This window comes from Trematomus bernacchii, unplaced genomic scaffold, assembly GCF_902827165.1.
Source record: "Trematomus bernacchii unplaced genomic scaffold, fTreBer1.1, whole genome shotgun sequence".
In the NCBI taxonomy this organism is placed as follows: Eukaryota; Metazoa; Chordata; class Actinopteri; order Perciformes; family Nototheniidae; genus Trematomus; species Trematomus bernacchii.
Genome location: NW_022987727.1, coordinates 9,396,278 through 9,410,342, shown reverse-complemented (window position 1 = coordinate 9,410,342; position 14,065 = coordinate 9,396,278). Strand labels below are relative to the sequence as shown.

The 14,065-nt window shown below is 39.8% G+C and overlaps 2 protein-coding genes across 3 annotated transcripts in view; both read left to right on the top strand.

The window, feature by feature from the left end:
• Positions 1 to 9,551, top strand: part of arfgef2 (ADP-ribosylation factor guanine nucleotide-exchange factor 2 (brefeldin A-inhibited)) — a 30,000-nt gene extending 20,449 nt beyond the window's left edge. For both annotated transcript variants that reach the window (XM_034144931.1, XM_034144930.1), the window contains exons 28-39: positions 29 to 189; positions 316 to 446; positions 1,214 to 1,343; positions 1,481 to 1,616; positions 2,265 to 2,403; positions 2,561 to 2,618; positions 2,786 to 2,894; positions 3,340 to 3,479; positions 3,603 to 3,780; positions 4,672 to 4,810; positions 5,222 to 5,339; positions 8,005 to 9,551. In XM_034144931.1, coding sequence (XP_034000822.1) covers positions 29 to 189; positions 316 to 446; positions 1,214 to 1,343; positions 1,481 to 1,616; positions 2,265 to 2,403; positions 2,561 to 2,618; positions 2,786 to 2,894; positions 3,340 to 3,479; positions 3,603 to 3,780; positions 4,672 to 4,810; positions 5,222 to 5,339; positions 8,005 to 8,163 — 1,598 coding nt within the window. In that variant the 3' untranslated portion in view covers positions 8,164 to 9,551. The remainder of the gene's footprint in view (positions 1 to 28; positions 190 to 315; positions 447 to 1,213; positions 1,344 to 1,480; positions 1,617 to 2,264; positions 2,404 to 2,560; positions 2,619 to 2,785; positions 2,895 to 3,339; positions 3,480 to 3,602; positions 3,781 to 4,671; positions 4,811 to 5,221; positions 5,340 to 8,004) is intronic.
• Positions 9,552 to 10,682: 1,131 nt separating this feature from the next.
• The window catches only part of bcl2l1 (BCL2 like 1), a 28,348-nt gene continuing 24,965 nt past the window's right edge, over positions 10,683 to 14,065 (top strand). The window contains exon 1 of the mRNA XM_034144964.1: positions 10,683 to 10,845. The gene's annotated coding sequence lies outside the window, so the exon portion shown is untranslated. The remainder of the gene's footprint in view (positions 10,846 to 14,065) is intronic.

Genomic DNA, 14,065 nt, shown 5'->3' with positions numbered 1-14,065 from the left:
GTCTTCTTCTCTTCCTCTCCTGCCTCAGTGAACACCTTCCAGCAGCACTTTGCAGCAGCTATTGATTCGTTCCAGGATGCAGTGAAGTGCCTGTCAGAGTTTGTGTGTAACGCAGCGTTCCCTGACACCAGCATGGAGGCTATCAGACTCATCCGACACTGCGCCAAATACGTCTCAGAAAGGCCACAGGTGGGAACAATGAGATTTAATAACGGCAATTGTGTGACAAGATAACGGCACCTAATTCATTTGTGAATAGCACTGTGGTTTCTTAAACAGTTTTGATGTAACATTCCACCTGATGTGTCCCTGCAGGCGCTGAGGGAATACACCAGCGACGACATGAATGTTGCCCCCGGCGATCGGGTGTGGGTGCGTGGCTGGTTCCCCATCCTGTTTGAGCTCTCCTGTATCATCAACCGCTGTCAGCTGGATGTCCGGACCAGGTAAATAAAAACGGCTCATTCATTTCAACGTGGGGACTGGTTTACAGGGATTTGTCCTCCAAATGTTCTCCCCCTCTAATCCCTAGGACTTTACCTGCCCAGTTTAAATGATCATGTGAATTATGACCTTATTAACAATGTTCAAATAAGCAGCGAGGACTAATACAATGAAGGTGTCACTAGTAAGTTAGTCAGTTATCTTACTATACTAATACTTATTCTATCCAATACAACAATTTGACCAAAAAGCATTGCAAGTGGTTTAATAATTCTAAATCATTGAAGATAAAATAAAACTAAAACAAATGGAAAATCCTCTGCCTGGGGAAAAAAAGGTGAAGCCTGAGCTTACCTATGTAACATAATAAGGCATTAACCTATCCAAAATCCCTGAACTGTTACACAACTATTTTCCTCCTCAACCATTCTTTTCAAATATATTACAACCCTTGGATTCAGTCAGAAAGTGTTATTTTATTGCTATAAACATTCATTGTAGAGTTTACTAGGTCTATCATTCTTAGGCCATATGATAAAAAAATAAAATAAAGGCTTGGTTGTTTGAATATGATCAGGTTTATTGACAATTATTCAGCTTTTTTTGCACTTATAAGATCAAATGAGTGGTAGTTTTAAAGTGCAATACAGTTTGTAAAGTGTTTAAGTATGGGTGAGCAGCATTGATTAAATATTGATTGATCCAGGATGTCCTGAGTCTGTGAAGCAGCTTGACTGATGAGTGAGCCGTTTGTCTTTGTCTCTGACAGAGGTCTCACGGTCATGTTCGAGATCATGAAGAGCTACGGCCTCACCTTCGAGAAGCACTGGTGGCACGACCTCTTCAGAATCGTCTTCCGCATCTTTGACAACATGAAGCTCCCTGAGCAGCAGACAGAGGTCAGAGGTCACTCGCAGCAAGTCCCATGGTTGTTTGTGTTTTGACAAGCTACTTTAGGATATCCTCTGTGGTTTTACAAGGCAAAACACAATGTAAAGAAGGGATCTGCTTTTGTTTGTCTCCCGTTTGCCTGCAGAAAACCGAGTGGATGACGACGACCTGTAACCACGCTCTGTATGCCATCTGTGACGTGTTCACCCAGTTTTATGAGCCTCTCAGTGAAATCCTGCTGGCTGACATTTTCACACAGCTGCAGTGGTGTGTCAGGCAAGGTGGGTGTTCAAAACATGTCCACAGAACACTCACCTGTCCACACAAAGAGCGAAAACTGCTCATAGGACAGAGATAACGCCTACTATGCTTTGCCAGATTTTACAAACTAGGGCTGTAGAAATGTTATGTTGTTAAACTTCCATTTTATCCATTTACTTTTTTGTGTGTGTATACAATTAAAAGAAATATATATATATTTTTTTTAGATCTATTTATTAATATTCTTTAAACTTTTTTTATTGCTTAGATTTGTATTACCAATGCTATTTTTCTTTTATTCAATTTTTCTTTTAATATTTCCTCTTTTTTTATTCAATTTATTATTATTATTTATTTATTTAAAAAAAGTGTTTTACCTAATATATATTGTAACTATTTCTCTATCTTAACATAAATAGAGGTATCAGTCTTTGAACACATTTCGAAACAAAACAGCTAGTTGTAGTAAGATGCTATACTAACATTATTGGGATAGAGAGGGGGTCTGAAAATATGTTTCACTTTTAAACATCAATATCATTGAGTTGCTACAATTTGTTTCACCAAAAATAAAACACTATCTATATATTTTGTGGGGAAAATACTCAGTGAAGTTCCCAGTGTTTGTGTGAGTGGGGCTTTAAGCTCCTCCTCTCCTTCCTCTGCAGACAACGAGCAGCTGGCCCGGTCGGGGACCAACTGTCTGGAGAACCTGGTGATCCTGAACGGGGAGAAGTTCAGCCCCGAGGTGTGGCAGATCACATGCTCCTGTATGCTGGAGATCTTCCAGAACACCAGCCCACATGCGTGAGTCCTCAGTCACTTTTCTTCCAGACAATTTCATTACAAAAAGAATCTGATATTACTCAATGTAACTAGTTCCTTAAAGTAGTTGAAGGTTAGTGTGCCTCTGTGACAGGATGTTATCACCTGTTTCTTGATCTGTCATTCTGTTTGCTTCCAGTTTGTTGACATGGCGACCGGCTGGGCAGGATGAGGAAACTGCAGATGGCAAGCATTTAGTAAGGAAATAAACAAATACTTATATGTCTTAACAATAAATACAGGATGTTCTACAGCAGCTCAGCAGATGCTTCATACTTGGTCTGAAATACGATTATTATATTCCGCAGTGAATCAGAAGTATGACCCTAACCTGTGAATATGGATCATTTGTATTTGTCTCCAGGACGCTGATTTTGACAGCGTGTCCCAGAGCAGCTACGACAGAGCTCTGTCTGAGAGGGGACACAGCCAGATGTCCAGCGACGACACCTGGAAGGGCAAGTCCAGTGCTAGTGAGTGCACACACACTCATACACACAACACACTCAACCTCCACCTGAATCTATATTTGCAAAAAATGGAGATAAACAAAGAAATATATATCTAAAATGTATATCATTTGTTGCTTTGGAATGCCATTTCAATAAATGTTAAATGAATAGATATATACATTTGCCTTTGAAATGAATAACTATGACTATTAAATACACCCTGAAATAATAAAAAAAGGTAGTAAATGTGAATTTACTCAAACAAAAATACCTCAAATAATAAATGTGTATTTGCATAATACATTTTTTCTTTATTTTAATATTCTTATTTATTTAAAATTCGAATGGAATTGCATTCTGCCAGTGTAAAATCTGACCACCATTGTTGCGTTTCGTCTCTCTTCAATGTCAGTTTTACCCTTAAAAACGTCAATCTTCACGCCACTTGTTTTTCTTTACTCTGCAGGAGTTTCGGACCAGAAGCTGTTTGCAGGGCTGCTCATTAAATGCGTGGTGCAGCTTGAACTCATCCAGACCATAGACAATATCGTATTTTTCCCGGCAACCAGCAAAAAGGAGGACGCAGAGAACATGGCTGCTGCACAGGTAAGATAAAACCCCTATTTATTTATCACATTTGTTTTATTTCTATTTGAGGAATGAGTTACATTTTACAGCATGAAATGTCATATCGGTAATTAAAGTTGTCTCAAACTGTCCTCCCGTTAGCGTGATGCTCTGGAGGAGTCTGAGGCTGAGGGGGGGGAGGCGGGCTCAGAGCAGGGCATGTACCGTCACATGACATCCACTCACCTCTTCAAGCTGCTCGACTGTCTGCTGGAGTCGCACACCTTCGCCAAGGACTTCAACTCCAACAACGAGCAGAGGACAGCACTGTGGAGGGCAGGTAAACACAAACACCTCCACCATGGCTCAGAAACAAGTCAGCGCTATGACAGCATCTGTCTGTTGTGAGACTGCCTTTTATTGCCTTTAAATATGTAGTTCTAAATCTTCATCATGTAATCCTGGTTCTAATGTTCTTACTGTTTACAAAGGGATCTAAGATTCAGTTCAAATGAAAAGTCTGCTTCACAAACGCTCAGAAAGAAACTGTGTTATTGCCTGGATGGAACCTGAACATTTTTCATTATTGGATTACCTCAGCGCTGAGAGAATATTTTCTTTGTGTGAGGAGTATTCAGGCTGTTCCATCATGTCTACATTTTGAGGAATGTAATTGAACACTGAAAGTATCCTTAATGTCTTGACTCTAACTAACTAGAAACCTTTAGACATCAAGTTAATAAGTGAAATCTACCTTTGCAATGTTGTCCCTTCCTCTGTTGTTCTTGAAGATGAAGAGATGACAAATTCATAAGTGGAGACAGAAATATTTAATTTATCCCAAAGCAGTGAAATGTACAATGTGACGACACTGCAGAAAAAGAAGGAAAAATACGATTAGTAGAGTAACTAATGAAATAAAGAGGCAATCACCAGTAAAGCGAAATCAAATAAGTAAACATCCATGGTAGACAAATAAGTAGCATCATTATAAAAAAGTAAGCAGTAGCAGCAAGTAACAACATTAATGGATTGTAAAAAGTGTATATAGCATACACCACAATCTCTCAAAGCACAGTCATCTGTCTCTATTGGAGACAGTAGGGTTACAGAAAGGACATGAGAGGATTAAGAGGGGTATGAACAGAATCAAACCAGGGACATGCAAAGCCCTCTGCTGCTGCTGCTGTTTCTGTTTTTCTTCCCAATGACTGCCTCTCTCTGCCCTCAGGCTTTAAAGGGAAGTCCAAGCCCAACCTGTTGAAGCAGGAGACGAGCAGCCTGGCCTGCAGCCTGAGGATCCTGTTCAAGATGTACTCTGACCGTCAGCTGCAGGACTCGTGGCCTGACATCCAGACACGCCTGCTGCTGTGAGTGCCACAGGGTTTTGTTCACAATAAGAAAACAAACCCAAAAGCATCGTTTTTTTCTATTGCATGGTTGAACTTTCGATAAATAAGCACAAACTGTGTATCAGAGAAGTGTAGCCATGTTTTTTGCTCTGAGATGAGTAAACTGTTTTGACACATGGCTCATACCTCATTATATATTTATGAAGTGTACTCTGTGTGTGTGTTCAGCCTGGTACAGATCACCTTGTGTTTTTCGCTGAGCAGCTGCACTTGACTCATGTATTACACTCATGTGGGCTGCTGATCATTAAAGAACTGGTGTTGGTGCTTTAGTTTCAAGATGTGTAGCCTAGACCTGCTCTACTCGAATAACAATAGTATACAAAACATAATATTTTGTTGATGATAATCCTGTGTATGTGTGTGTAGGGTGTGCAGTGAAGCTCTGGCGTACTTCATCAGTCTGACCTCAGAGAGCCACAGAGAGGCCTGGAACAGTCTGCTGATGCTGCTGCTCACCAGGACACTACGGCTGCCTGACGACAAGGCAGGGCCACACACACACACACACACACACACACACACACACACACCCCCCCCTATATGCTTTCAGCTATATGTACATTGGAGCTTTGGGTCATGAAATCTCAACTAGTATCATACATTTTGAATAAGCCTGGGTCAGAAATATAATGGAAAGTTGATCAAATACAAGATTATTGACTTGCGTGCCCCTTGTGGACAGCATTTGTAGTGTTTGCATAAGCAGCATTGCCACTTGCAGTACAGAAGTTTACCTTGCTAGTGCCTGCATTTATTTTGCAACCTATTATTAATATTTATATATATTTCTGGTTCAAACCAACTGTTTGCAGGATCTATAGCAATGAGGTATTAGAGCAATTCCCTATTTAAGGTTATTACTATTATGTGACAAGAAACATTGTGTTTAAGCCCCGAATGTAAATTAATATATTGACGTCAAACCATAAATTAAATTGACATATTACACACCAATCTAGGAGTAAAAGGGCAAAGTCAGTTCGTTTTACGTTCACAAATACTGCTTTTCTCTCCATCTGTTGTATAAGTGTCCATAACAGTTTTTATATTTTTGTTGGCTGTTCATTCTTAATCCTGCCCAGTGGCGTAATAGGGGACTCTATGGCGCTATTGAGACCCCCGACGCTAAGATCAAAAGCTATATTATAGCAACCGGTCTATGTAGGCCTACCGGCCCATTCCCCAGAGACACACATCAAGGAAACAGGTTTAATCCTCTTCTTAGTTCGCTGTGCCGTTGTCAGGCTGTGGTGGTCTGAGGCCAGGGCAGGCTGTTGTTGATAGCCTATACATGTGGCGCTTCTGAGTGGTTGTGTATGTCCGTGCGTGTGTGAGCGCATCAGCGTGCGCTTATGTTTGGGGCGATGGGGGGGCACCAAAACAATATTTGCACCGGGGCCCCAAAACAATATTTGCACCGGGGCCCCAAAACAATATTTGCACCGGGGCCAATCACAACCTTGTTACGCCACTGATCCTGCCCCAGCAACAAACACATAGTATAATCTCATAAATCTCAAACATTCCCATGTGACGCTTTGATCTTTTATTTTTTATTTATTTCACATCTCTTGGATGGTAAACACAGTTATGAGCTCTCACCTATGACTCATGCACACTCAATGTGACAGCTGACTCACTGATGAGTCACAGCAGCACATGACTCAGGGTTTCTTTCCCAAGCTATTGCAGATTTTAGTTAAAAAACAACCCAGCATGCAACTTAAAGCTGTAGGAAGGCAGCCAGCTTTAGAGGAAAATGCTAACACCACACTAACCACTGCATCAACAAAAAATAAAACAGTATTGTTAAAGTGGACTGGATGGCACCAACCTGTTAAAACAAATCTTTAAATTGTGTGTATTTGCCCAAATGCTATTTCGTAATTCCCTGGCCTCAGAAACACAACATTTGAACGCCCTGCTGTAAACTGTTTGGCCTCCGAGCTCCACCCACACAGAGCAGCCGCCCTTCCTTTCTCTGTCCTGGAAATATTTACAAAGACACTGGCTACATCTTTGGCAAATACTTTTGTCGGCTGAGATTAAAAGTACAGTTCAGCCCAATCAAATACATATTTGCCCTCTTAGCTTATTGTTATTTATTTTTTCTTCTTTCATCTATTCACTAACTAAAATAAAAGTACTAAAAGACATAATTGAGATATATGAAATGGGACACCAAGATAAACTATCCAAAACTTTACAGACACTAAACAAAGTATTTACCATATATATATATATATATATATATATATATATATATATATATATATGTATTTACCATATATATATATATATATATAATAACTCACACGTGTTGAATTGGAGAGAGTAATGTTTTATACCGAGGCATTTCCAAGCTAACAAAAACACCTAAAACCAAAGGGGCCCTATTGTTCTTTTTGGGGTTTTCCTTTTCCTGTAATGTGTTTTTATATATTTTTAAGCATGTAAATGGTCTGCAAAGGTCTGCTAAATTCCCAAACTTCCTCCCGCGGGAGTTTCTCTCCCACACTCACATGAATACTACTGTGTAACATACGTTTACAGATATATTTAAGAAGTACAATACAATACGAGACAAGCTCAAGTTTCATTTGTGGGCCGCATTCCATTATACTTTTTGATTTAGAGCCGATCCAAAATGGCCCGTGGGCCGACTTTTTGGAACATTAAAGCATGGGACATGTCCCAGTAGAGGCACAGAATACAAATATGAACCTGGGAATGAGCCTTATAGGGCCCCTGTAACCAAATAGCCATAAACAGATCTAGCACTATCCGCGAAATGGTCCAAAAACATTAATTTCATCATACTGGACTATGATTAAAATAGGTAAGATACAATAAACACAGATATATTAAAAAGGGAAAATAATTGTAAACATTAAATGCATTTCAGAGTAAAGTAACTTGTTTGGCTATAGTGCTATTTATTATTAAGGGTGTTTAAGATAATCCACAGACCTTGTTGTACGCAGTTTCATGTAGGAACTATTTTCTTTCTACCGAACAACACCTATTAGCTTGTTAGCACAGGTCTGCTGTCTGAGTAGATGCAGGCCTCCTTCTGCATATTTGGTGTTGATAGTTGAGCAGAAAAGACAATTGTAAATATTTTTTTATCTGACTTTCTCCTTTTCCAGTTCAAGCCCCATGCTTCCTGCTACTACCCCCACCTGTGTGAGATGATGCAGTTCGACCTGATCCCCGAGCTGCGGGCCGTCCTCAGGCGCTTCTTCCTGCGCATCGGCTCCGTCTTCCACATCGCCGCTCCCGAGGGGGCCCGAATTCCCATATCCTAGAATGAGTGGGTGCAGGATCGGGTGGAGAAATCAAAAGGACATTTGTAGGTTGACACAAAAGAGACTGGAACAGACCACAGAGGAGGAAGAGGAGAAAGACTGCAGCTTTTCTGTCTCTGTTCAGCTTCTCTACTGCACTCCGCTTGTAGGAAAGTCTTCACCCTGTCCTACTCCCGTCTTTTTCTCGGGGATGAACAGCACTGTGACCAGCGCTCTCTGCTGACCGTCATTCATCGTCCCCCTGACTCTCATCTCAATGACAAGAAGAACTGTAAACAGATAATTTATTGATATTGTACCCGATTTTGTTGGTTTGTTTTTCTGTTTTTTTTTTTTTTAACAAAAGAGGTCTTTACGCCGACGATACCATTGAATTCGATGAACCTTACATTTGCGATTTTTGGCCACCTGTGCCTGTTTGAAAACGATGACACCCTTATTGTGAGTTTGGTGATCTAATGAAAATATGTTGTAATATCTGAACCCTCATGTGTCGATGCTCATCCCAAAGCATTGTTTGTCACTTTAATGTTTGTGTTCCTGTTATTCGGTAGCGGGCTGTTCACTGAAACTCTGAGCTGCAGGTGAGAAGAATCTGCGTCTCTTCCAACACTATCAAAGATCCCAAGCGGCTTCATTTGAGACGTCTCCGTGACACAACCGTCCTCTCGTCTTTAAAATTCCATATCAATGAGATTTTTCATATTTATTTTACTCTCTTGCTTTATGATTATTTTTCAGGTTGGTTTACAATGAAAGGTTGATTGCAGTCATACATTCCTTTTTTGTGCTGACACTGAAGGACTTAACAGAGTCAGCTCTTCCTGGCTTTTCAATATCAGCTGGCTCATAAAATCCTCCACTTATCCATCATTCGGCCCTATGAGGGGAAACAGTGGTTGTCCATTTCCCACACTCTTTTTGCACACCTGTTGCCGACAGTTTGCTCATGTATTAATGCCTTCCGGTGTATCCTCTAGCTCTGGATGTTTGGAGCGCCCGTCAGTGTTGTGTCACATTCAGCAGTAGAGTTCCGGGACGGAGCAGAACCAAATGTTGCATCTACAGAGAAAGAGGAATCTCTGGATCCTTCGTAGTTTATTCCATGCCTTTTTTTTAAAAGAAGGATGTATGTAATTATTTAAAGTGCATTTAAATATTTTTTGAGAAGCATTCCTTCCCTTGCAACTATGGATGTCTACTTTTCTTCCCTAAAGCTAGGGAATATATAAATATATATATATATACAGTACATGAAAAAAGCAGACTGTAAAGTTTTCAATGTAAGATACATAGAAATGAAAGTGCTATACGGTTCTATACATAATATTGTGATGTAATCTTCCAAACATTTGGTGAAGTAATCAATAAACCTGAATTCTGATCCACTTGTGTGCCTTTTGATTACGTTTATGAAGCTTTAAAGCTTTAATCCTCAAATATTTTGACTTGAGTTAATGGTTAATTAATTAACATTAATAAAGGGTGCACTCAAGGTTTTCCAGTTCCAGGGCTTCTGTAAAATAGAAACGTAAATAAAGTCAAATTTAAAGAGGCAAGTGTAAATGACAAACTTCACTTTAAAATGTTAAGATTTTGCACACACATGATTTGCTTTCTTTTGTGGGGAAGTCATTGTTGATATGGATTATTTCATTTTGTTCAGAAATCTTTTTTTGTTCATTTTTAATTGTGGTAAGATGACGAGACAAAATCTGCTCAATAATTCAGTGTTTAAAGGTCATTGTAATTATGGGAAAATATCACATCAATACAAAGAGATTGAATAAACCAAGGGCTAAACACCTTAAAAAAAGACCCACAGAAGTATGGTACCACAATACAATTATAAAAAAGAAGCCATTAATTGTTGGTGCATAATTGCTTTTTCTTACTTTTCTTGGTTTGTACTTTGTGTAACTCTGTGATCTGTATTGTAGGTGTATATAATGAATTGGGATTTATTTATTTTTATTGGGGGGGGGAAAGCTAGTGTTTAGGAGGGGTTTCCGTTCTTTCTATATAAACATGTCCACAAGGGGGCGCGCTGTGCTCAAACTGGCAGTCGGCCTTGCGCGCGCTACATTTTGGGGTAACAAAGGTTACCATGGAGACCTCTTACATCCTTTGTTTTGGAGAGTAAAGTAGAAAGCGGCCCAACAGCTGCTACACGGAGCCTTGTAAAAGAAAACGCTATGTTATTATTGCTTTAACAAGTACATAGATAAGCAGACAATGAGGAATGTGACTGCTCAACTTACATAATTCACGTAGGGGTCAGACACCCCACATACAAAAAACGCTTTTAGCTAGTTAGCACTCATTCTAGCTGGGACTTTCCTCCGGTTAGCCGGCTAAGCTAGCTCTCATACAAAGTTAGAAGTGACCGGTGAATTCTCCGGTTGGAGGACTGCATTTGTCCTGCTAATTCATATGTAGCATTCTCTTCACTCTGGATAAATCTCACAATTACTACCTGGGAGCTCTGAACGGAGGCTGGCATATTGAATGCATTACGCAGAGGACGTAGTTTAGTGGGCGGATCTGAGGCAGCCAGTGGCAGGCTAGGATATCTCCGTCCGTGGCGTTAGCCAGACAGGCTAGCAATGACGGATAGGATTACTACTGCCGGGGTCTGGATTGTGAGCCGCCAGACATGATTTTATGGAGCCCACCATACAAGTAAGTATGTCTTGTCAGGCTATGAATGTATTTCTAATGGCTGTGGTTGTTTTGTTGGTGAAATAATGAGCGGAAGGCTGGTAGAGAGGGCGGATTTTCCTCTCTGAATCCAGAGGAAGGAGGTCGACAGATTTGGAATGCGTAACCATCATTTCGTTTCCTGCTAGATGTTTCCATCTAATTCCATTTGACGCCAAATGTATTGTCAAACTGTAGTGAATGAGTTTGCCACTGTAACACACATTTCTATGTTTAAAGTCAATGAAAAAGTGACTACACCAAGACTGTATATGACAGTGACAGCCATCTTCAGTAGCCTACATAGCTGCCTACGGTGGCTTTAGTGCAGGCGGAACTGTGGGTGTGTAAGGCATTGCTCAAGAATTAGTTTTGTATTGATTGCTGGCGTGGTGAAGTCTATTTAGAGCCGGAACACAGGGTGGTGTCGCAAAGTGGCATTTTCCTGCATTGTTATTAAACGCCTTTGCTTTTATGTATACAGTCTAGCCCAGTGTTTATGACAGCAGAATGAAAATTGGCCTGTGCTGCCTCCAGGGGCTCTTACTAAAACCCGTTCAACCGTTTTTAAATTGTGTTAAGTGTGTGTTTGATTAAAAATGCCTATAAGTTTCTCTCTTAAAGAAAAGGCACAATTGAACTGCAATGACACAAGGCTAGAAAAGAGATTTCCAACACTCATTTATATTTTAGTAAATGTAATGAGCTCTGTCAAATATATAAGTGAACAAAGAGTGACACAGACGAACGTCCCGTCCCTATAATCGAACACTTATTATTAAGGGGTTCTATATATCTATCTTTTCTTCACACTGTTGGTTAGGTTGTAACAGCAAACCTTATACTCTCATCTCAGGTTATGTTGCAACATAGCGTTTTATCACATTATGGATGTCTAGTGGGTCTGGGTTTAAAGGCCAGCATGAACGAGGATTCCCGATATGATCGTGATCCAGATATTCAGACATCTCCGAAGGCGTCGTATTACGCAATAAGGGGGGCTGGGCATACCCAGAGAGGAGGGGGAGACGTAGGAGGATACGTGAAAACATACACTCGCACACAAAGTGACTATTTTATAGTCTTGGATTGTGACAGCTTTTGTACACACAGACCTACTGACAGACCTATTCCGGACATTTATACAGAGGGAAAGGGAACGGAAAGAGGACAACTCGTTTTATTTGTGTATATCGCGAAAGACACAACAAGGTTAGTAATCATATATTTATGTAGTCTTCATAGCTTAAAATGGAAATCTGAATTTATGTGGATATTATTACATCCAAACACAGATGCGTCACACAACCAGCCCGTGGTGTACAGAGGAGGTGCTAACATCCTGGCTGTTTATCTGTAACCTTACAGTCCAGATTCCACTGTAATAAACACACTATCCCTAACTCTGCTTTATGTGAGTTAATATTTGAACGGTTGTTTTTGCGAATGTTGCATTCAGGTTCTACATGTTTTCGCTACTCGCTCTATAGAAGCTGCGTGCTGTTTACATCCGAGCTGTGGCTATTAAAACCCGAGCCACGTGCTGTAGCTGGGGAGTGGGGACCATGTGGCTATTGTAAACACTGCTTCCCTCTGGGTGTTCATCCGCTTAACGTGCTGTTTCGGAGTATTTCACCACCGTATATAGCCTACATTGTCTGCTTCCTAAGGTTTTTTTTTTGTAAGTTTGTAAGAAAAGTTTTTTGGAGCACCTGGCTTGTTTGGCCATGAGCGCGTAGTATCGCGCTTCCATTGTGCTGTGAGGAGGGACTACATTAGCTGTTTTGTTATGTCACCAGCACTGTTTGCATGGAGCTCCTCTCCCATCCGTCTCATACAATAAAAACAGTAGTGGAAGAAGTATTTAGAATCTTTTATTCAAAAAGTAGCAAAACTGAACTGTAAAAATCTTACTTTAGTAAATGTACAACAGTAGGCCTATACATCAAAATATACCAAGTATATTCCAAAAGTATTACAGCTGATAAAGGAGGAATGTTTGTATTTACTTGATATACTGCTGCTGGATATCTTGACTATAAATGTTATGAAAAAATGTTTATGTATTAGCGGATTTGAAAGCTGTCAGATAATTGTAGTTGAGTATAAAGTACAATAGTGGCTTCCAAAGTGTAACACTTGAGTAAATGTATTGCATCCTACCACTGGTAATTCTGATGTCCAGCCACTTATCAGTTGAAATGCCACTCATGTTATAGGAAAGGGCAGGTTGTGTTCCTTTTCCTTCTGTTCCAGCAGTGTATGGGATGGTGACAGGCTTCAGTGTGAGGGAGCGGCTTCGTCAGGTTGTCTTTTGTTTCAGGATTGTAAACTCACCAAAGCTCAATAAACTTACTGCAGGATTTCTGACACACATGTAATATTATTGTTTGTTTCCAACAACTTAGTGACAACGATATCACTGGTCTCTCAACTATGGATGGTCAATATTCATCTTTCAATGTAATATCAATACTTTTTGTTTACAATACTGAGACTGTACTGTATTGTACTGGAAATGTCTGTAAGCGATGCAGCCACACATGTTTCTATTTCTAACATTTTGCTATCAATAGGTTTAGAGGAATTGGTACAAATCAATCATTTTGAGTAATCACAGATTATTTGCTACAGTAGATTCACTGTTTTTTTTGTCAAAATGCCCGTCATCATTTACAATAGCCAAGGAGATGTTTTCAGGTTTCTTGTTTTATTTCACAAACAGTTCAAAACCCAAATATTGTTTACTACTAAATGTTTTGTAGATATAGATATTAGCTTTTTTAACAATCACAATTGTTCTGTTTCAGAAAATATTCAGATTTAATCAGTAGTAGTTTAACAGGAGAGTTTCATATATTCTCAATTCTTTAAAAAAATAATTTTCACACACATGCTCAACCTGCTTATGGCCTTTTCATACCGGAAACTACAACTGCAGTCGTGTGATAAATGTGCTAAAAGTGTTTAACTCAATGTTAACCTAAGACTGCAACGGTAGTTTCAGAATGTTATCAATGCTTAACAAAGAATAACTGGAGTTATTGTAAAGTATGTTTGTGACTAAAGTTTCCAACTTTGAGTTAATGAAAACTTAACTGCATTATGCTCAATATTCCATTCATACATATTCAAGGGCATGCGTAGGTGTGATTGTGTGCAGAGGAGTGTGTACGTGACAGAAAGCTGGAGCTGATACAAG